Genomic DNA, 19,930 nt, shown 5'->3' with positions numbered 1-19,930 from the left:
TTGCAAGAGATCAGGTACCGTACACCTAGGTACCTAGCTTCCAAGCTTCCAAGCTGCCAAAGCAGGATTCTTCCATGGAACATGTATTCCACTTACTCCAAAATTATGCCTCTATATTCAAGTGTCCAATGGTACGTGAGTACGGAGCAAGCTGCTGCAATAGACCCAGAGACAAGGCAAGATCTGAATTCTAAGCAACCGTTTCGAGGGTAGGTGATACACAATTGATCCTAAGATTCACTAACCTGAGAGAGCCTTGAATTGGTCAGGCATGACCTGTGTCAACATGCTGAACCTCTAGTCTACTACGAGATCCCAGTTTCCGCTACTCCTTAAACAAGAGAGTAACACCTTAACCACCTCCTGCCGCCCCTCATGCACAATAGACGTCGAAACTCTGGTACACCCTCCCGTCCGTCGCACCCCAGCAGGTTCCCTTGTTTTTCTGGTTCCCGAAGTTCAGCTTTCCACCCGTGTTATCGCGGCCCTCAAAGACAATCAGACTGCAATCTGCATCTGTTTCTACGATCTGGAAGCTGCGGCGACCGCCTGGGAAGTTACCGCGGTTGTGGCTGGGTTGCGTGATGTGAATGTTCTCTTGGAAAGCTTGGCAGCCTGGAGGTCGGTGAGTACATAGTGGGAGGGAAACTAGATTGTGAGTGTGAGGGCCTTACTTGTGGAGGAGAAAGTATTGACGCCGAGAATGGAGGCGTGTGCACTGGCGGCTAGGAGCGCTGCGATGGTGGTGGGGAGGTACATGATGATGAGGATGGATTTGAGTTTCAGATTATGGAACAGTATTGGTGAGATATGATGACGGCTCTCTTTATATTCTAGGAAATGCATGCTTCTCGCTATTCCCGTTCCAGACGTTACTCAAAATATTCGTCCTTCCGCTGGAAATGACCTATCGTTAGCAAGTCGTGCCGCCTACTCGTCACAACGAAGATAGGAAAACCGCAAACAGGTGGGAACTCATAGTATCTCAGCTTACATGCATATACAGTGGTACAGTGACCAATGACTACAAGATCTGGCGAGGCTGAATTCAAAAGTGCAACTCTTTAGAAATTTGAGTGCATGTTGGCTTGCATATACGATTGCTGCCTTCTAGATCCGGCGTCTGCTTGATAGATCGATTGATTGATGGCGGATCAACGTCCCATATGCGGCGTCTGCTGACCATGGGCCAGGCTTTATGTGCAACGTGCATGTCAGCTAGAGAATGAAAGTAGCATGGTCCTTTGAATGTGAAAGCGCAGGGGCCTACACACGCGCAAGTAATGCGTAACTACTTGTTGTAGTGTTTGCTCACCTTAAAGGTACGTTGTCACTGGGAAAAAGCAGAGGAACTTGTGAGATAACACTCTCGTCTACGGTTATAGTCATTCGTTGTTTGCGACGGTTCTTTATCCGGACCTTTACATCAAACTATGGTATTCGTTGGCTAACTTGCTTAATACAGGTAGTGACCATGCGAACCTAGGTATGCGTCACCGAAATGCGACTTGATTAGATTATACGGTACTGGTAACATGTCGTGAATAAACTCCACATGAGCCTCCTACGGGACTCCTGCTCGAGATGACACTATCAAGATGCGTCGTGATTCAATCTCAGGGCATGAGTGAACCGCGCATTCCTGCATGACCATCTCACTCAGTGGTGCTTGCAGCAGACTACCCGGTCCTGTCGTCTCATTCAAGGACAAACGTACCAAATACATGCAACTCATCCGTCGTCCTCCATTTCCCCCCCACAAATATTGACTGACCTTCACCATCCCAGAAATGCATCCCGAGCTCCTTCATACCACTTTTGGCCATCACACGCATACTCGCCGGGTTTTCGGGGCTAACGATGGCTCGTACAAACACCTTGTCGCACGGCTCCCAAAAGGTCTTCCCTCTCTTACAAGCATCAATCACTGCTCTTACAGCACCCGTTGCGTAACCTTTACCCCATGCAGATGGCAGGTAGCTGTAACCCATTTCAACAGTAAGACATCCAGGTTCGAATGTGGAGGGCGGTAGAATGTCGGATCGCAAAACGAGGCTGTGCGGACCCAAAGTTTTGACGCCAATAAGTCCAACGAAGCGGGTTGGGATATCTTCCTTGTTTACTGCATCGTTCTCAGCAGGGTGAAGCAACTCGTGTACGGCGTAAGCAATCCGGTGGGACTTGGTTTCGCCATCCTTGACAGTAACAGGTAAAGCATTCTTAAGAAACCTTTCGGTGTCTTCAACGGTTTTGGCGGTTCCGTCAATACTGGGACGCGTTAGTATAACATCATCATGTTTGACACACGGTGCATTGTTGGTAACTAAGGAAAAGAATGATGACCTACCTCCAGAATGACGCTTTCGGATCACTGCGTAGCTCATGTAGCCATTCAAGTTCTTGACTTCCTCTCTCTGCTGTCGTAATGAGCGTCAATTTCAACTGAGGTGTGAAAAGAACGTTATCCATGGCGGACCAAGTGTTGCAGGACGAGGCTACCCCACCCAGTAAGAGCATACCAACATTTATACTGCGCTCTGCTCAGCCCTGTGAAGGCAGGCACATATCGGAATAGATCAGACAACGAGTCCAATCGGCATTCTTTAAGCTCGGTAAACACTAAACATGGTTTAGCGTGGGAATACAGCCTTCTACGAGTGGACTAGTCATTCCGGTACTTTGTGACTCTTACGTCTGTCATACCTACAGGTAGAGGGCCTTACCTTACGCACCAATAGATGAACAGTCCCGGACAGCGGGCTGATACATAACGATAGACACCTCCACCACAGGGACGTTCCAGAACGTGGACGTGCAAATGAAAAAGCTTTGTGGCTATGTACTAGGCTTTGGCAAGCTAGAATCCTGTGTTTTGACTGCATGTTATTCAACCGACAGACGTGCATTCCGTTGGGTTGGTTTGCTCATATGTTGGTATGACCACCTTTGCTTACTGATAAGCATAAGACACCGGCTGTGCAGTCGTTGCCTGCAGGACTTTGACGCTTAGTTGAGATCGATTAATGCTTGTTGTGCTTGACAAGAAGCTGTTAAACTAATCCCGCGCAAAAAATCGTGACACTGCATTCTAAGGCAAGGTCGTATGGGATATCAGGCCTTGACGTTCAACATGCGGTAGTATTGGGTTCGGTAGTGGCCGTGGTCACTTCAATTTACCTGACCTGTTGTGGCGCGAACGGTACAGTCGGGATGGACCCAAACAGTCCATACGATAGTAGCTCGCGACTTTCCCAATCAGCTATGGGATGAGATGCAACGGGCATGAAAGATGTGGACGCAGGAGGATGGCAAAGGCGCAGTTGGGTGGCAGAGTACTAGCGGCATCATGTCTTGGCATTCCCGAATCGCCGACCGAACTTTTGGCACAATCGCGACCACCATCTACGCCTGCAGAAGCAGCAATGGCACACCCACGATCGTTAATAGCTCCTCTGAGCAGGCTCACTACAAGCTCAATCGCCGTATCGAGACCACAAGTCCAGCGCTTCGCCCCAGTACCGTACCAGTCGATACGATGCGCAACCACCAAAGCACAGCCGAAGAAAAAGAAGAAGGCGCGGAACACATTTCTGCAATATGACTTGAAGAGGGCAGATCAATTCTCACTCGTCGACGCAATGCAGTATGTTCTGCCCAGGCCTGCATCGGAACGTACCACGGTCGGGGACTGACGGTAGAACAGATATATCCGCGCCTTTGAAGTAGGCCGCAACCCGTCTTCCTCCAAATACGAATTACACGTTCGATTACGCACACTCAAAAACGGTCCTGTAGTACGAAACCGCTTACGGCTTCCTCACCCTGTCAAGACCGATATACGGATCTGCGTCATCGCCGCCCCCGACTCCAAAGCCGCCGCTGAAGCCAGGGCTGCTGGTGCTGCGCTGGTAGGAGAGGACGAAATATTCAACCAGATCAAGGAAGGCAAGATCGACTTTGACAGATGTGTGTGTCACATTGATAGTCTCCAAAAGATGAACAAAGCGGGGCTGGGAAGAGTGTTAGGTCCCAAGGGCTTGATGCCCAGCACAAAGGCAGGAACGGTTGTCACGCAGGTGGGCACCAGTGTCCGGAATATGGTTGGTGGTAGCGAGTACAGAGAACGTCTGGGCGTCATTCGCATGGCAGTTGGTCAGTTAGGCTTCACACCGGAAGAGATGCAAAGAAATGTCAAGGCATTCATGGATGCGCTGAAGAAGGACATGGCGCAGATGAGTGATCGCATCAACAAGGAGATCCACGAGGTGGTTCTCAGCTCGACGAACTCACCTGGCTTCTCATTGAGTGGAGACTTCAGAGGGCCCGAGTCCATATCGCCAAAGGAGTTGAGTGGACCTCTGTAAATATAGCTTTCTGGGATGTATGAACAATGTACCATACCGAACGCCGTCGCTATGCTGGTTGAAGTCTTCTTCTATGACGACTTGAGTGTTTTGAGGACCTTGACTGCTTCGGCAGATTCCTCCATGTCGGCGTAGATCTTCATGACTTTCATCACGCGACCAGAGCCAGAAGCACCAGCGCTTTTCGCCTGCTGCAGCGCAGTACTCAGATCCATCAATAGTGTACTCCGCACTTTTGCTGTTCTGGCTGCCTGGGCCGCCACAAACGGATGCTCGCCTAAGTCTTTCTGCAGCCCCAGCACCAATTGGTAATGCACGACATTTCGCCTCAGCTTGACAATCGACACACCGTAGCCCTCTTCCTCTTCCTCTTCCTCTTCATCGTCCTCGCTGTCCGAGACCTCTTCCCCGAGTATGATTGTCTCGTGCCCCGCCGTCTCAATCATAAGCTCAGTCTCCAATTCCTTAAGCCGAGCATCATAGTCGACTAAGCGTCTTCCTAACTCGATCTTCTCCCTGGTGTCTCTCCTCTCTTGTAATAATTCTCCTACTTCCTCCTCTCTTTCCCCCACCACACCAACCAAGCCATCGACATCCTTCCTGAAGCCCAGAAGCCCTACTCGTACCTCCTCTACCTTTTCCTCGCCGCCGTGTAGACTGTTACCCAGATTGAGGAAGTCTTGGTAGTTACTGTTGACGAGGTCTAGCAGCTCTTTGGACAGAAGCTGCGATCGCGAGCGCAGTTCTGAACGTAGGTCTTCCAGAGTTTGGTGTCGATTGTGGAGCGTAGAGAGATATGTTGCCGGTGAAAATTCCGAGTCGAGGAAGTCCGATCGGCGAAGGGGTGTTGCAAAGGGGAGAGAGGAGGGGTCATCTTCGTCTTCGTTGTCGTTGTCGCTGGACGCTGAGCGCGAGTCGTCGCCGAACTGATGAGAGAGGATTAGTCGCCACGCCCTTTGGAATTGCAAAGTAGATTACAATACTTGTTTGTTGTACGTACATAGAAGCGACTCATTATTGCTGTCTTAACTCCATGTAGGGGCTGGGAGATGGGCTATGTGTGCGACACGCGTTGTTACCAGAAGTCCATATCGATAAGAACATGAACCTCGGACACTCGACCACACCTTATGGTTTGTAATGCACCGTTGTCTAGCGGCGTGGGGCAAAGCAAAGTGAAGACGTCAGTCGCCTTGCTGTCGGTGACATTTACCCTTAATTTTGTACCTGGATCTTTTTGTCTAAAGTCTTGTTACTACCAATTTGAAGCTTATAATCTTTGGACTGCTATTTCAAGGTGACAAGACGTCATAAGATTCCGGACGATGCCACCGCAACCCGCGCTTCCCGAGCCAGCGCATCCAGAAGTAGATTCAATGCTGAGCCGTAGATTCGGAAAGGAAGTTGCAAACTACTTCTCTGGTACCTAGATAACCCACCTATGCCCCTTCTGCTCCTTGTTTCTAATAGCATCATGCAGGCTCCCCACTCAATCGCGTAGGCTTCCTGCGTCCTGACCACCAGTTCCTCTCCTCGGCCCTCCATCATCCTAGTACTACATTCCTATTGTTCAAGGATCTCGAGCCCCTCACAAAGTCCGGCACCGAACTTGCACGTTGCAGCTTCTCCGATGTGAAGCCAGTTATTGGCGATAACCCATTCGAGAAATCTGAGGAAGAGGTCATCGCGCAGTACAACTCGAGTTTGTATGTTCCACAGATAATCTTCTTGGGTCTCGATGAAAAGAAAGAGGGTTTCACATACAAGGAGCATTACAAAGGACAGCCATGGTTTGCTGTCGATGTCACACCTAAGGAGAGTGTGAAGGAAAAGGCAGAAGGCGTGCTAGAGAAACTAACAAGCACGGGTCTGGAGTTTAGTAAGGGAAGGATGAACTTGAATCTACAGGCTGAGGAAGGTAAGCCATTGTTGCTCATTCCCGTCAACGGGCGGAGTGTTGTGACTGACAGTTGATAGCGGCCATATACGCGGAAGCCCGCCACCTTCTCGACTGGAATGCGCGGAACCCCTTTTGCGCTTCCTGCGGCTACAAGACCATGTCCGTAAACGCAGGTTTCAAGCGTACTTGCCCGCCGAAAGACATTGCATCTGAAGTCAATCAAGGCGAGCGCCCACCTTGCGCAACCCGAACTGGCATCTCAAACCTCTGTTTCCCCAGGACTGACCCAACTGTCATCATGGCTGTTGTATCCGCCGATGGAAAGAAGATCCTACTAGGACGCCAAAAGCGCTGGCCTCCTAACTGGTATTCTACTCTAGCCGGTTTCCTCGAACCTGCTGAGAGTGTGGAAGAAGCTGTGCGTCGCGAAGTCTGGGAAGAATCTGGCATTCATCTCGGTCGTGTCGTGATTCACAGCACTCAGCCCTGGCCCTATCCTGCTAACCTTATGATTGGCGCTGTCGGACAGGCGATTCCGGAAGGAGAGACGATTCACCTAGGACACGACGCTGAGTTGGAAGATGCGAAGTGGTTCACAGCAGAGGAAGTCAGAGAGGCGCTTCGTGTTGGTACTAGTGGACTTGGTGAAGACGCTGGGCCAGAATACAAAGAGGGTGGACTGAGATTACCACCCAAGACCGCGATTGCAAACCAGCTGTAAGTGCCCCTGTATGAGTTGCATGTGAGCCTATACTGACATCGTATACCCGCTTTTAGCATGACAGCTGTTGTCAATGGCTTCGCCAGTGGAGGCCCAATGATTTAGGATTGTATTCTGCGGTACAAACAGAAGGATTAGAGGTAAAGCTATAGACATGAATGTAGTTGCAATATAAGTCAGTCGAAACGAGATCGTAATCGTTTGTTGTTAACTTGTCGTTGTTGTATTCTACGTCTTACTAGCCAGCTACTCAAGGACGATGTATCGGCGCAACCGCTCGGGTATCGCATCGTACAGCTTTTTCTGCTCCAACCACTTCTTTGAGAATAGTCGATCGGCGTATCTGTATGCACCATCGCACAGCAAAGTAACGACAGTTGATCCCTTGCCCATCTTCTCGGCCACCTCTTTCGCAGCAACGACGTTCAGGCACGAACTTGCGCCAAGGTACAGACCTTCCTCGTCTAGACATCTGTAGACCATCTCGATGGTCTTCTCGTCGCTAATATGCACGGAGCCATCTAGGAGGTCAATGTCGGGCCTCAAGTTGTCTGTTACACGTCCCTGGCCGATTCCTTCTGTTATAGAACCGCCCTGGCGTTCTTGAAGCTTTCCACCACTCTGGATGTATGAATGCAACACGGAGCCCGGTGGATCGGCCAAGAAGCTCTTGACCCTCCCACCGCTCTTCTCCTTCAGATACCTCGTTACACCTGCAAGCGAGCCTCCAGTACCAGTGGCACAGGTGAAGGCGTCGATTTTGCCACCTGTCTGGTGCCAGATCTCGGGACCAGTAGTCTCGATATGCGCCTGCCTGTTCGCCACGTTGTCGAATTGGTTCGTCCAGACGGCGTTCTCAAGCCTGTCCGCGTGTCGCTTCGCTTGGTGGTTGTAGTTCTCTGGGTTGTCAAACGCCACCGCCGGTACTGGGTATACCTCTGCACCGAGCAATCGCAACAAGTCAATCTTTCCCTGAGATTGTGTGTTTGGCATGTAGATTACCAATCGATATCCTTTGGAGCGGCAGACGTGTGCGAGACCAATGCCAGTGTTTCCGGCTGTGCCCTCGATGACGGTGCCGCCAGGCTTCAAGAGACCCTGGCGCTCGGCGTTTTCGACGACGAAGAGGGCGGCGCGATCCTTCACGGAGCCACCAGGGTTTTGGAATTCGGCCTTTCCGAGGACATTGCAGCCGGTCTCTTCAGAGAGGCGCTTGAGGCGGATAAGAGGAGTTTTACCGATGGCTACAGTGGAGTATTAGCACAAAAAGCTATAAAGTGTGAATGTCAAAGCATAATACCATCAAGGAAGCCCCGCTGACCAATGCCTTGGGCTTTTGAGATGTTGATGGCAGTCTGCTGTGCAGCCTCTATTTGACTGAGGCTCTCTGCATTCCGCCATGCCGAAGCAGCGAAGCTTCGCGCGGCCGTTCTGAACATTGTTGTTTGGCAGAAAGAGGCAAACACAAGTCAAGATGAGAAAGTCGGACTTATGGGCTTCACGATGATGCCATTCGGCTGGTCGGCGAATCAACGCGCTTTCGCCCGATGTCGCAAATGCAGGACCCCTGCCGCGCGAGACCCCTGCAGCCGTGAGTGGGCTGCCGCGTGGGGTCAGTAAACAGTTGAACAACAACACCGACGACCGCAACTCGAGGCGGAGACGGGACGACACCACACCCAACTAACAACACTGCTACAATGGTCGGTCGTACATCGACGCGTGCGCCGCGATCATCCGCCACTTCGACAACACGCACCACCAAATCCACGCGCGCATCCTCCGCCAGGCAGTCCTCCAATGCCGTCGAAATCCCCGATGAGGGCCCCGTAACCTCGCTCCGAACACAGATCGCCCAGGTCTTCAGTGATGCACAAAAGACGACGGCGACACAGAGGAAGCTAGTGGTGAACCTGAGGAAAATACAAGAAGCATGCTGCTTCGAGCCACCAGACACGGGCAAGAAGGGTGGGAACAAGAACAAGGGCGAGGAGCAGGAAGACTTCGACGAGGAAGAGTTCAACGCCGAGGTGGTGAGATGTGTGCTCAGGATCATGTGCGTCAAGAAGAGCGAGCCAGTCGGAGATAGGGTCATCCGCTTCCTGGGCATATTCTTGAAGCATGCCTCTGAGAAAGACCAAACAATCTTCGCTGCCGAGACAGAAGAAGAAGCCACAGCTTTCCATGAAACACCCAGCAGTCGACTCACCTCTCAGATCCTCACCACCATCCTCGCCCTGCTGACGGCCAAGGACAAGACGATCCGCTTTCGAGCCACGCAGACGGTTGCACACATCGTGAATAGCCTCACAACCATCGACGACGAAATATTTGACTTGATAAGACTGGGTTTTACGAAACGTCTGCGGGATAAAGAGCCCTCAGTGCGTGTGCAGGCCATCCTGGGTTTGGGTCGTCTGGCTGGCAACGACGATGACGAGCAGGACGACGAAGATAGCGACGATGAAGGCGCAGGCGGCATTCTCGAAAAGCTCCTGGATATTATGATCAACGATCCGAGCGCTGAAGTCCGACGCGCTGTTCTGCTAAACCTGCCGCTATGGCCGTCCACCCTCCGTTACATTCTAGAACGAGCCCGAGACATGGACGCAACCACTCGCCGCTTAGTATACGGCAAGATCCTGCCCGCTCTGGGTGACTTTCGACACATGTCGCTTGTAGAGCGAGAAAAACTCATCCGATGGGGTCTCCGGGATCGAGACGATCTCGTCCGGAAAGCTGCTGCAGTTTTGTTCCGTGAACGCTGGCTCGAGGACTGTGCCAAGTCACGCGACACACGACCAGAAGAGGAAAAGAAACCAGGAGATGTAGCTCCTCCAAACCTTGAAGCGCTTTGTGAGCTTCTCGAGCGTATCGATGTCACCAGGTCTGGGGAAGAAGACGGCATGGCTCACGAAGCGATGCGCCAATTCTGGGACGGTCGACCAGATTATCGCAAAGAAATCGTATTCGACCATGAGTTCTGGAACAACCTCGATGCGCAGACGGCTTTCATTGCACGCACCTTGAACGATTACAGTCATAGTACTGCTGACGAGAGAGTCCAAAGTATGATTGAGGACAAGATGCCAGAAGTCACCATGTTCGCTTTTGTCCTGCAAAGAGAGCTCAATTCCCTGATGGAATTGGTAGACAAGGTTGCTATCATGGAAGAGAATGATCCCGAGGTTGAAGAAGCACAGGAAGACGTCGAGGAGCAGGATTTCATTGTTCAGCAACTACTCCATATCGCCCACACCCTTGACTACACGGATGAAATGGGTCGTAGGCAAATGTACAACATCATGCGCGAAGCCATTGCTAAGGCTCAGCTGCCGGAAGAGTGTACTAAGCTTGCTATCGAGGTGTTGCGCAAGGTTTGCGGCAGTCGCGGCGAAAAGGACTTCACTGCTCTGATCGTAGAGGCTGTTGCAGACGTTCGCGATTCTTTGCTGGATGCCGATGACGCCACAGTCACTGGAGAGGATGCCGAGGAGAGCTTCCATTCCGCTCAATCTGATGCAGACGGCGACGCACCGTTGATTAAGCCCAAGACTGCAAAAGCCGTGGATAACCTCACTGAAGAAGAGAAAGAAGAACGACAAATTCGCGAAGTTATGGTTTACTCAAAGTGTCTGCATATCGCCCAATGCACACTTCAGAATGTCGAAGGAGACCTCGAGTCAGACACTTCGCTAACCAGTATTCTGAATACGCTCATCATTCCTGCAGTCCAAGCTCACCAGTCTATGATCAGAGAACGTGGTGTCATCTGCTTGGGACTGGCCGCCCTCCTCAGCAAGGTAAGTAGAGAACAGTGAGACTTGCGTAGGCTACGTTGACACGAAACAGGATCTCGCCGACAACAATCTTGATCTCTTCTTCCATTGCTTCATGAAGGGTCACGACGCGCTCAGAGAAATCGTCATCCAAGTACTGAGTGATGTGATAATCACGCATCCTCAGTTCCTTACGCCTACGATCCCAGACCCAGATGCGTCCACAGACGATGCAGAGCCCATCACAAACCCGCGTGTCCGCCCTATGACAAAGATTTTGCTGAAAGCATTCAGCTCGGACAACAAGCGCATCAGCTTAATCTCCTGTACCGCGGCGTCGAAACTTCTTCTCTTGGGTATCTTGCCCCCTCAAACCACGGTCGAAGTCCTCAAAGCTTTTGTCCTTACATACTTTGACCCCGAGACGGCGACGAACCCGGCGCTGAGACAAGCGCTCAGCTACTTTCTTCCCGTATACTGTCATTCCAAGCTCAAGAACGCAAAGCTGATGAGCGAGATTGCTGTGCCAGTGATTTCGAAGCTACTTATCATGCGCGATGAGAACGTTGAGGAAGAAGATGTGGACGAGATGGTGGGCTGGCCTGTCATCACTGCTCACCTTGCCGAATGGACGGATGGCCGTAAAGTGGTGGGCGCTACCGAACTCGGTCTCGACGGAAAGACGAGTACCATTGTTGAGGCTGAAGAACCACATGTGCAGCTCGCGATCGAGATCTTGGAACGTGCATTGACAAGTACATGCTCGAAAGATGAGCGAAAACCTTTACTATCCCTACTGGGTAAACTCTTCATCGCACCTTCTGGCCCAATTCCCAAGGGAGAAGAAGGCGCGCTCAACGAAGAAAGTTTCCGCACTCTGCATGAGTTAGTATCTGAGGCAGTGGAAGGAAAAATTGGCACAGATGCAACGCAGCGCAATGCTTTGATAAAGTTAGAATCTACATTAACCAAGCGACTGGGCGAGGCAGCTACACAAGTCCAAGACACAGAGGTGGAGCGCACAGCAACGCCCGAAGCGACCGTCGCTACCGATGCTACAGAAGTCAATGAAGAAGAAGAAACTGAGGGTGATGTCACTGAAGTCTCTGCATCAAAGAGCAGGAAGAAATCTGTAGTACCGCAAGTTGATGATGACGAAGAAGAGGAGGAGGAGGAGGAGGAGGATGAAGACACCATGCTAGCGGGTATGCAGGGCGAAGGCACACGGATGCCTCTTGAGGACGACGATGACGAAGAGGAAGAAGACGATGAGTCTGCAGCTGGACATAGTACATTGACAGTTGGACGGGATGACAGGAGATCAGGCAGGACAACAGTGACCGAAGATGATATCATGGAGAGTCTGCTGCAGAGTGAGATGGAGCACTCTGCCTAGACTTTCTAGTTGTACATTTTTCTCTTGCTGGGCGGCTGGCGTTGTGTGGTCCCACGGACTCCTTTGCTGGCCATGAGGAGGCTTGGGTGATCGTTGACGAAATAGGAAAGGGTTGGATGTAATCCTGATGTATGCATGCCTTATGATATCCCTTATTACATTCAAGAACACTGCCACGAGGTCATGTACTACCTCGGTTTCACTATTTTGACAATCACGTATTCAATCGGAAACTCCAGATAACTCTGTTGATGCGGGACCCCTCTTGATTCGGCACACATTTCAATCCTTGGTGCTCCCGCGTATATCAGCAGATGTCTCACAATGTCTAGAAGAAAAAAGGATAAAAAGCAAAGTCCAAATCAAATCTACAGCGTGGGTATACGACAAGATGCTCCAAAAAATAACAAGATCAGTTCCCGCGCCACAAAGCATGCCTTCGGGGTTCCTCAGCGTCGTGTCCACAACTCATAGATACACGCAGACCACTGCATGTGACGAGCTTCTCTCAAAGCCAATTCCTCGTGACAAATCATAACACTCACTAGTCAAGAACTCCATCAACATATTTCGTCAACCTCATGCACGTATCACTAGCTTCGTCCAATCTACATCCCTCCTCAGTGATAACATTCCACAATCTCCGCTCGACATCAAATCCGAATTCCTTCACCCGATCTTTCTTATCACCCCATATCCTGCAAGGACGATTGTCGGATCCGTACACCCTGTCATCGTCCAGAATTTTTGCTGGATCGAGCTTGAGGTTATTTTGATGAAGGAAGATGGGTCGTGGTTTTTGTGGAGCTTTATGCATCTTGTTCTGCCCTTCGTTGACCTTGGTATCAGGATGAGCCAGATCGACGTTCTGCCAGACTTTGTCGGGATGGATGTGGCTGCGCATAGGACTGAGGTATTCGTAGTCCAGAATAGGGTCCGCTTGTGCGATGCCAATACCTCTGAAGGTGCCATTCATGTGACTACCGAGAACACCGGGTGGAGTTTGAACTTGGTAGTAGGGCAAGCTGACTGCAAGAGCGGCTTGGACAAATGTTTCCTTATCCCCTGCACCAGGACTTCCTTGACTAAGGAGGATATAGTAGTAGTCTGGACCGTAGTAGTTGTAGTACACCATCATGAGAAGAGAAGCACGGTGCACATCTTTGTTGATGAGAAGCTGGCCGCTTTCAGTTGAGAGTCTTGACTGCGAAGGGACCTCCGGTATAGCGGCAATGTGGTAAAAGTGTGCGGATATAGTTTGGGCCCAGAAGTCGGGCCAGGTGACTAGGCCATGAGTTGTGTATGGTGCGGTCGAGAAGAGTCTCGCGGGATCTTCTGTAGGAAAGGCGTCGCTATCGAGGAAGAGGACATGCTGGAAGGATGAAAAAAGTATGGCAAAGATCTTGTACTGGTAGTGGTTAGGCGGCTTTGCGCGGGCTGCAGTCTCGTATATGTTGGACAGGACTACACAGCGGGCGTTGAGAGACGGCAGGACGGCATCGCATAAAGTCGAATCATACTTTGTCCAATCGTCAATGAAGACTTCAACTGGTAGGTTGCATCCAGTCTTCCGAAGCATACGCAACGAAACCAGAAATACAGGTAGATAAAATGCGTCTGCGGTGGTGACGATACCGGTGGTACCTTTCGCGAACTGAAGCTTCGGAGCCAGGCGCTGTGCCGACTTCCGCATAGTATAGTGCGCCCTGAACAGAGCGGTCTCCTCTTTGTCGCTGAGATTCAGTATTCGATCAGGGTGCTCCTGGTGTGGTTGGAGAGGCAGGAAATCTATTGTTAGTCCAGAGTCGTTTTCTTCTTTCAGACGTAGAGACTCGCATTGCGGCTGTGACTGCAGGAGAGCAGTGGCCAATTCTTGCCAGAAATCTCGCACAGGTGTGTTGAATGTTGAGCTAGCGGCAGTGAGGTTTTTGCCTGTGAGTAGCGGCATGTTGAGGGCGCCGGAGCCATGATAGCCGCGTGGTATAAAGAAGATGCCACATATGAAAAGGAAGAGCGGGATGACAACCAAGCGAGGTACTGAAGGAATGGTCAGAAGCATAGTCGAGGGTGAATTGTTGTCGAGGGAAGAGGCCCATAGAGTAGATAATCCGGATGGGAAGCGGGAACGAAGGAAGCTTAGGTACAGTGTCGAAGTGAAGAGGAAGCTGAGTGGCTGGGCTGTTCGTGTCAAATTACTGAGCATCAGCACTGCATCGGACTTGCCAACAGAATTCAACAGCGTCTGCGCTAGGGTGTAAAGCTACGAGCCGCGTCATACAAACAGAAGCAGTGACCGTGCTGCGCTTAGGGAAAGCGCAAACTACCTTTCGAGCCTCGGGAACTCCAGGCCAAGAGCTCACGATGGTGTTGAACGACTCTGCAGCGCCCTTGAGTGAATCAACTTTAAGTGCAAAGGGCTTGATGAATGTTGTTACTCCGACGACTCTGCTGTTGCGGGTGACATGTGGCGTGCGTAACAGCACGATTATCGTCTTTCCGTGTATTTTCATGTCGTCCTCATCTCGCAAATGCACAGCAGCCTATCGCAGTCTAGATCCACTTGGGAGCAAGCGTGATGGCGAGGCCTGCTTAGTCAATACATCTAGTCCTTATTCAACATTAGCATCGTATTGAAGTGCGATCCTGGAATAGAAACATTTCAGTGGTTATACGGATAGCGTCATCCACAGCAGCGGCAGGTGGCTGAAATAGGGACCGGACCCTGTCACTAGCGGAACGGTCGTGTGGCTGTGATCAGCTCGAACATCATTGTAACCTTGGTATCTTCTATCGTCTATTTGGTGCGATTAATCAAAAACTAGGATTGCGAGCATCATACATCTAGTGTGCGTCGATCCGATGGATGGTACACAGTCTGCGTGGCGCTCGAGCGATGATACTGAATATTACCGGACACGAGCTCCAAATCTTTGTCGAGGCGTCACGCCACTCGCACGCTGCAAACTCGCAACTAGTGTGAACTAGCACGAAACGGTCTGCCTGCCATATTTATAGATTGAATTTCACCTTATGTTCAAATCGAGCAATTAACATGTGATGCTAGAAGAGTCCTCGAGTGCAATCCCGACTACAAAGGTAACGCCATAAAGCTCGAGAGCCTCCCTGGTCCTTTTAAACTATAAGACTTCCAAAAGAGTTTGACTGAAAAGTCATAGATGCGTAGGTCTACGCGTTTCGTATTCCAAAATTACAGCGCGACACAACAAACCAGTGCATTGGCAGACCACCACACAGCTTTCATATTCAAGAATGTTCTTTGTGTAAGACTATTGACCGCACCAACAACTTTCGAGGTATTCGTAGACTCAGCCATATCTGTGCGCAGGCTGCGATACGTGGATAGTAGTCTGGTCGGACCGAGGCGGATTAGCCGAACCGCCATACATAGTCTGCCATATTTGGACAGCCTAAGATACGTTTGGTCGCTCAAACCCGAACTGCGGTTGGAGTTCAAGTTAGTTCCATGATTTGGGCTTCGCGACGTTCCTGATTGGTGAGTGGCACCTTGGGATTCCAAACACGGGCATCAAGGTAGATTTCTCAGGAAGGCTGTACCACATCCAGATATCTGTTTCGCATCCTCTATGACAAGGACAAAGTGTCATTCTCTTTTTGCCTTCAATATGATCGAACGATAATCACGGTAACGCACGAGGTCAACGTGGTAATTCTGTGTGGTAGCAGAAATCGATCCTAATAACGATATACCTGCCTCACAGCACCCAAAGAGCTCTCGTTCTGGAGGCGAGGAAAAGGCAAGGCCACGTTGCCCAGGGTGGACTTGCACGCTAGAGCGTTGTTGAGATGGAGATAACAAACGTCATTGCAGTCTTTTCCAGTTGCTGTGAACCCGCATCGATGTTGACATGAACTCAGGTATTCCATCATTACAAGCATGAGCCATCGACACGAGACGAACAGAAAAATTGCAAATTATTAGGACAGAAAAGGAAGGTAGTTCTATGGTAAGTACAAAAGGCACGAGGCTAAGGAAATGCCTCTTCCACCACGCACGCCTTGATCGCCGAAGCGACTTGTTCAATTTGGATCAAGTAGAAAAAGAAAGAAACCAAGGCATATGGAAAGAAAAGAAGCTCACAGCCTAGGCATCGAACGAAATGGTCGGCCGTGAAATCCAAAAGCTCCAGCAAGCCCGTATTGCCGCCGTCCATGTTGTACTTTTGTCCATCCGCCCCGCTTTTAAATGAAATGCAAGTCGATCCCCAAACACCCCCATCCTAGGTATCGAACTCCGTCAAATGAGGTTTTCCGTCTATACGCATCCGAGCCGTAGGTAGCCTGCAAATGCCACAAATTCTTAATCGACCGACGCTGTCCAACTCCCCAAAAGCCAATCTTGCCCACGCCAGCCTATCCGAAGAAACCATCCCATATCAAATTGCACCGCAAGATCCGCGCTTCAGATGATCGATACCTATGTACGAGTGCATTTACGCCGGCGACTTGTTGGCGGGGTTCGAGACGTTGCGGCGGTCGTCGTTCATGGAAAGAGAACCGAAGCCTGTCGAAAGGAACGCAAAAGGATCGTTACGACCGTCACCGCCGTTCACGGCACCCTGGTTGGGGTATGGGTCTGCAGAAGAGAAGGCAGCTTCAGCTGAGCGGCTGTCAAAGGGAGTAGAGTGCATGCCGCCATTGGGCACATACTGCGCACCCATGGGAGGGTAGGGGCTGGCCGCGCCCATACCAGAAGGCAGAGCATACGAGCTAGGAGGTCCACCGTATTGCTGAGCCGGGAATCCACCACCGCCGTAGCCAGCTGGGCCGTATGGGCCGCCGCCGGGAGTACCGCCCATCGAGGGAGGTCCCATACCGAAGCCGGAGGGAGTATCCATAGGAGAGGGGAACGCAGAGTCGGCGACGACAGCTGCACCTGCGCGGCTGGCACCACAGCGAAGGCAGGCAGTGTTCTTAGCGAAGTTATGGTAGCCGCATCCGTTCTCACCACATTTCCAGTCTCCAGCTCGGAAAGGAACAGCACCAGTACCTCCACGCATGTGTCCGCCACCCATTCCGTGGCCATGGCCATGGCCCATGTGGTGCTGAGGAGGACCCATCATGCCTGGGTGACCACCGTATCCGTAACCGCCGTAAGCCATAGGATCACCACCCGGTGGTCCCTGCTGCATCGCGGGGAAAGAGCATCGGAAACAAGCGGTACGACGCTGGAAGTTGGAGAAACCGCAAGAAGGGCAGTTCCAGTCACCGGGACGAGGACGGTTTTTGGAGGGAGGGAAAGGAACAATGATGTCGGCAGCGCGGTCAATGACGCGGCTAGACGATGGAGAGACCTCAATGGCCTTTTCATTTAGCGCACGGCCATTCATACAGAGAGACTCTGCAGCCTATGTCATGTCAGCATACCCGATTGAAAGCGGTTTCGATGGAGAACATACCTCTTCGTGAGAGGAAAAGATGGCGAAGCCGGTTCCAGTTGGCTTGTGCTGGTCGGGAGTGCGAAGGGTCCAGAAAGCGATGGGACGTCCGCCAAACTGGGTGAACCAGCTCTCAAGCTCTGACTGAGTGGTGTCGTGGGGAAGGCCGCTCATGTGGAGAACCTTGCTTCGCTCTGACAGAAAGGCGCGAACGTCAGCGCGGGCGTCCATGGGCTTGGTAAGGACGTCTGGGTGATCTTGTGGGGGTTGTGACTTCCGGATGAGTCCGCGAAGCACGCGAGCCAGTGTAACGGCCTCCTCCATAGCTCGGCGGGGCGAGGCAGGCGCGAGAGCTTGCAAGTGGAAGGGCAGGTTGTGCTTGATGGGAGCTGAGGATTGGACGGGCTCCACCTCGAGAGCTGCACAGATATTGGTCAACGCGCTTGAACCAAACGGAAGTGACTCTGGGTGGTGAGCCTGCCACCTCTGGTATTCGGTGCGGAGATCAAATGTGCGTGAGTGTTGCAGATAAGGTGGGAGAACCACGGCCTTGTCGCGGGCCTCGCGCGGCAGTTGGACACGGAGGTCCCACGAGTCGAGTGTAACGAAAGCGAATTCGAGGTTCTTAGGAGCGATGTGTTCAGTATAAAAGTTTGTGAAACGATCGACGGCGTCGCGGAAGGAGCCGGCGTTGCGGACTTGGTCCCATGTGAGGGTTGTCAAGCTGGCTGTGCAGGGCTCGAGGTCAGCGGAAATTGCACGAAAAGTGGAACTTGAAGAAGGTGGTGAAGGGAAGGCTTACTGCATAGGGCCGTGATTGGCGTGTTGACCGGCTTTACGAGGACAGACTCACGATGCAGCTGACGTAGGGTTAGCAATGGAGCTAGGCATTGGAGTCGGTGGGCTTACCTCCTCGCACGACTTTGCATCGAGCAGGATCCAACCTAGCTCAATCACCTCGGCGGAGTCCTTTGTGACATAGACACCGTGCTCGTCGCAAGTCGTGGCCACATGGATGACGACGTAGCGGTCCAGGTTGGCCGTCTGGGGGCTTGGGGTTGGTTGGGAAGCCATATCTATATTGCTGGGACAGGTCTTGATTAGCTTGGGGTTCTCGAGTCTGCTCAATCACGCTATGGTATCGTCGATTGAGGTTCGGGCGGGCGAGGTTCGTCGAGGAAGAAGGTACGAGGTTTGGCGGAGATGGTAGGCGCGACGGGTGAGCACGTCAGCGGGGAGCCCAGGGTGAATGGTGAAGGGGACGAGTGGGGAACAGCTGGCAAGCCGGGAGCGAGTGAAGGGGAAAACAGAGCCTCGAGGTGACAGACGGGACGAGGTTGAGAAGAGTCCCGGAGAGATGAAACCAAATGCTACGAGATGGGGACGGACGACCTGAGGCTCCGTGCAATGATCCCGGGCAGATTTCTTGACGTGGATAGCAGAGCTAAGGCACAACTTCCAGATCTTGGCGGGAGCTCGACGTTAGTCTGCTTAGTGCCGGGCATGTCAGTGCAAGGTGGGATGTACAGTAGCCTGGTAACAATCTCTATAGCTCTCTCTTGTACACTTCTTCCACAGGTGGCTTCTTCTATCACTGTAGCGTGCGCGGTAGCGACTGTTTTCAGGGTCACAGCTGGTCAAATCAACGTTAATTTCAACGTCGTCGCTCCAAATTTCCACTCTAAGGACTGCCTGCAGCCGGACATGCCACGAGCACGGCGGACAGCAGCTCCCGCAGCCGCTCGGCAAAGCTGTCTGTACCCATCTGAAACACTCTACGCCCTCTCATTGAGGGTTCCACGCGTCTGCTGGAGGCTCTCGCGTGTGCTCCGCCTCGGCCGTGCCACGATGTGCCCCATGACGATATTGAACGATGCGGCGTGTACTCGTGAACAGTTGCATCCGAGTTGTGCTGTTGCTGCTCGCCGTGCCGCACTCTGCCATGGGTGACTACTGCGCTTCAGACCGCGCGACACGCTCTGATCCTTATACAATGGGTCTGCAGTGCTCACGGCGAGAGTCAGGCGCTCTTAAGTCCGCCTCTATCGCCGCCGACATTCTACCATCTGCTATAGCCATGTCGTTACTAGTCGCCCCTTGCAGCGTACCCCAAATCTGTGCCTAAAATACCAGTACAAGACATGTTGCACATCGCAGTGGCCCCTTCCGCCCATCCCGCTTTCACTGGCTGTCCGGGTACCCCTGGCGATCTTCCGTACCACGTGACTGCAGCCTATCGCCGTCTCGTACCGCCGAACAATGAAATGGGCACAGGACGATCTTCAAGCCTTGCTGACACGTACAACCAGCACTAGCCCTGTCAGCTCGCCGTTGCACTTGTTTGTGCGGGAGA

At 51.9% G+C, this 19,930-nt stretch overlaps 10 protein-coding genes across 10 annotated transcripts; 4 read left to right on the top strand and 6 right to left on the bottom strand.

Annotated features, from left to right (window-relative positions):
• Window positions 1–373: 373 nt before the first annotated feature.
• Window positions 374–847, bottom strand: CC77DRAFT_1092904 (hypothetical protein; the record flags this gene model as incomplete). The annotated part of the gene is made up of 2 exons (XM_018529654.1): window positions 374–615; window positions 675–847. Coding segments are annotated over 2 exons (415 nt in total), but the record flags the coding sequence as incomplete, so codon positions are not given.
• An 850-nt stretch (window positions 848–1,697) lies between these two features.
• Window positions 1,698–2,469, bottom strand: CC77DRAFT_1029499 (hypothetical protein; the record flags this gene model as incomplete). The annotated part of the gene is made up of 2 exons (XM_018526521.1): window positions 1,698–2,268; window positions 2,348–2,469. The coding sequence occupies 2 exons, from the start codon at window positions 2,467–2,469 to the stop codon at window positions 1,698–1,700; spliced, it is 693 nt and encodes a 230-aa protein (XP_018387791.1).
• A 953-nt stretch (window positions 2,470–3,422) lies between these two features.
• CC77DRAFT_1029498 (ribosomal protein L1) lies at window positions 3,423–4,364 on the top strand (the record flags this gene model as incomplete). The annotated part of the gene is made up of 2 exons (XM_018526520.1): window positions 3,423–3,643; window positions 3,704–4,364. 2 exons carry the CDS (start codon window positions 3,423–3,425, stop codon window positions 4,362–4,364), a joined length of 882 nt encoding a protein of 293 aa, XP_018387790.1.
• CC77DRAFT_727512 (hypothetical protein) lies at window positions 3,983–5,562 on the bottom strand. The gene is made up of 4 exons (XM_018532934.1): window positions 5,492–5,562; window positions 5,365–5,418; window positions 4,291–5,290; window positions 3,983–4,127 (listed from the first exon to the last, which is right to left on the bottom strand). The coding sequence occupies exons 2-3, from the start codon at window positions 5,377–5,379 to the stop codon at window positions 4,436–4,438; spliced, it is 870 nt and encodes a 289-aa protein (XP_018387789.1). The 5' UTR covers window positions 5,380–5,418; window positions 5,492–5,562; the 3' UTR covers window positions 3,983–4,127; window positions 4,291–4,435.
• Window positions 5,219–7,177, top strand: CC77DRAFT_984631 (NADH pyrophosphatase). Its single transcript, XM_018536178.1, has 4 exons — window positions 5,219–5,786; window positions 5,845–6,282; window positions 6,342–6,981; window positions 7,042–7,177. The coding sequence occupies exons 1-4, from the start codon at window positions 5,690–5,692 to the stop codon at window positions 7,088–7,090; spliced, it is 1,224 nt and encodes a 407-aa protein (XP_018387788.1). The 5' UTR covers window positions 5,219–5,689; the 3' UTR covers window positions 7,091–7,177.
• On the bottom strand, window positions 6,991–8,444 carry CC77DRAFT_1038991 (PALP-domain-containing protein). The gene is made up of 2 exons (XM_018527140.1): window positions 8,286–8,444; window positions 6,991–8,229 (listed from the first exon to the last, which is right to left on the bottom strand). Exons 1-2 carry the CDS (start codon window positions 8,422–8,424, stop codon window positions 7,232–7,234), a joined length of 1,137 nt encoding a protein of 378 aa, XP_018387787.1. The 5' UTR covers window positions 8,425–8,444; the 3' UTR covers window positions 6,991–7,231.
• A 181-nt stretch (window positions 8,445–8,625) lies between these two features.
• On the top strand, window positions 8,626–12,364 carry CC77DRAFT_1048445 (ARM repeat-containing protein). The gene is made up of 2 exons (XM_018527535.1): window positions 8,626–10,788; window positions 10,838–12,364. The coding sequence occupies exons 1-2, from the start codon at window positions 8,686–8,688 to the stop codon at window positions 12,158–12,160; spliced, it is 3,426 nt and encodes a 1,141-aa protein (XP_018387786.1). The 5' UTR covers window positions 8,626–8,685; the 3' UTR covers window positions 12,161–12,364.
• A 340-nt stretch (window positions 12,365–12,704) lies between these two features.
• Window positions 12,705–14,219, bottom strand: CC77DRAFT_1029493 (alpha-1,2-mannosyltransferase; the record flags this gene model as incomplete). Its single annotated transcript, XM_018526519.1, has 1 exon — window positions 12,705–14,219. One exon carries the CDS (start codon window positions 14,217–14,219, stop codon window positions 12,705–12,707), a length of 1,515 nt encoding a protein of 504 aa, XP_018387785.1.
• Window positions 14,220–16,632: 2,413 nt separating this feature from the next.
• CC77DRAFT_930848 (hypothetical protein) lies at window positions 16,633–18,651 on the bottom strand (the record flags this gene model as incomplete). Its single annotated transcript, XM_018534187.1, has 4 exons — window positions 16,633–17,547; window positions 17,599–18,305; window positions 18,380–18,437; window positions 18,487–18,651. 4 exons carry the CDS (start codon window positions 18,649–18,651, stop codon window positions 16,633–16,635), a joined length of 1,845 nt encoding a protein of 614 aa, XP_018387784.1.
• Window positions 18,652–18,802: 151 nt separating this feature from the next.
• On the top strand, window positions 18,803–19,837 carry CC77DRAFT_727204 (hypothetical protein). The gene has a single exon (XM_018532933.1). The coding sequence runs from the start codon at window positions 18,955–18,957 to the stop codon at window positions 19,525–19,527; it is 573 nt and encodes a 190-aa protein (XP_018387783.1). The 5' UTR covers window positions 18,803–18,954; the 3' UTR covers window positions 19,528–19,837.
• Window positions 19,838–19,930: the final 93 nt, after the last annotated feature.

This window comes from Alternaria alternata (genome assembly GCF_001642055.1).
Source record: "Alternaria alternata strain SRC1lrK2f unplaced genomic scaffold CC77scaffold_6, whole genome shotgun sequence".
NCBI classification, from domain to species: Eukaryota; Fungi; Ascomycota; class Dothideomycetes; order Pleosporales; family Pleosporaceae; genus Alternaria; species Alternaria alternata.
This window is presented reverse-complemented; position numbering and strand designations above follow the sequence as displayed.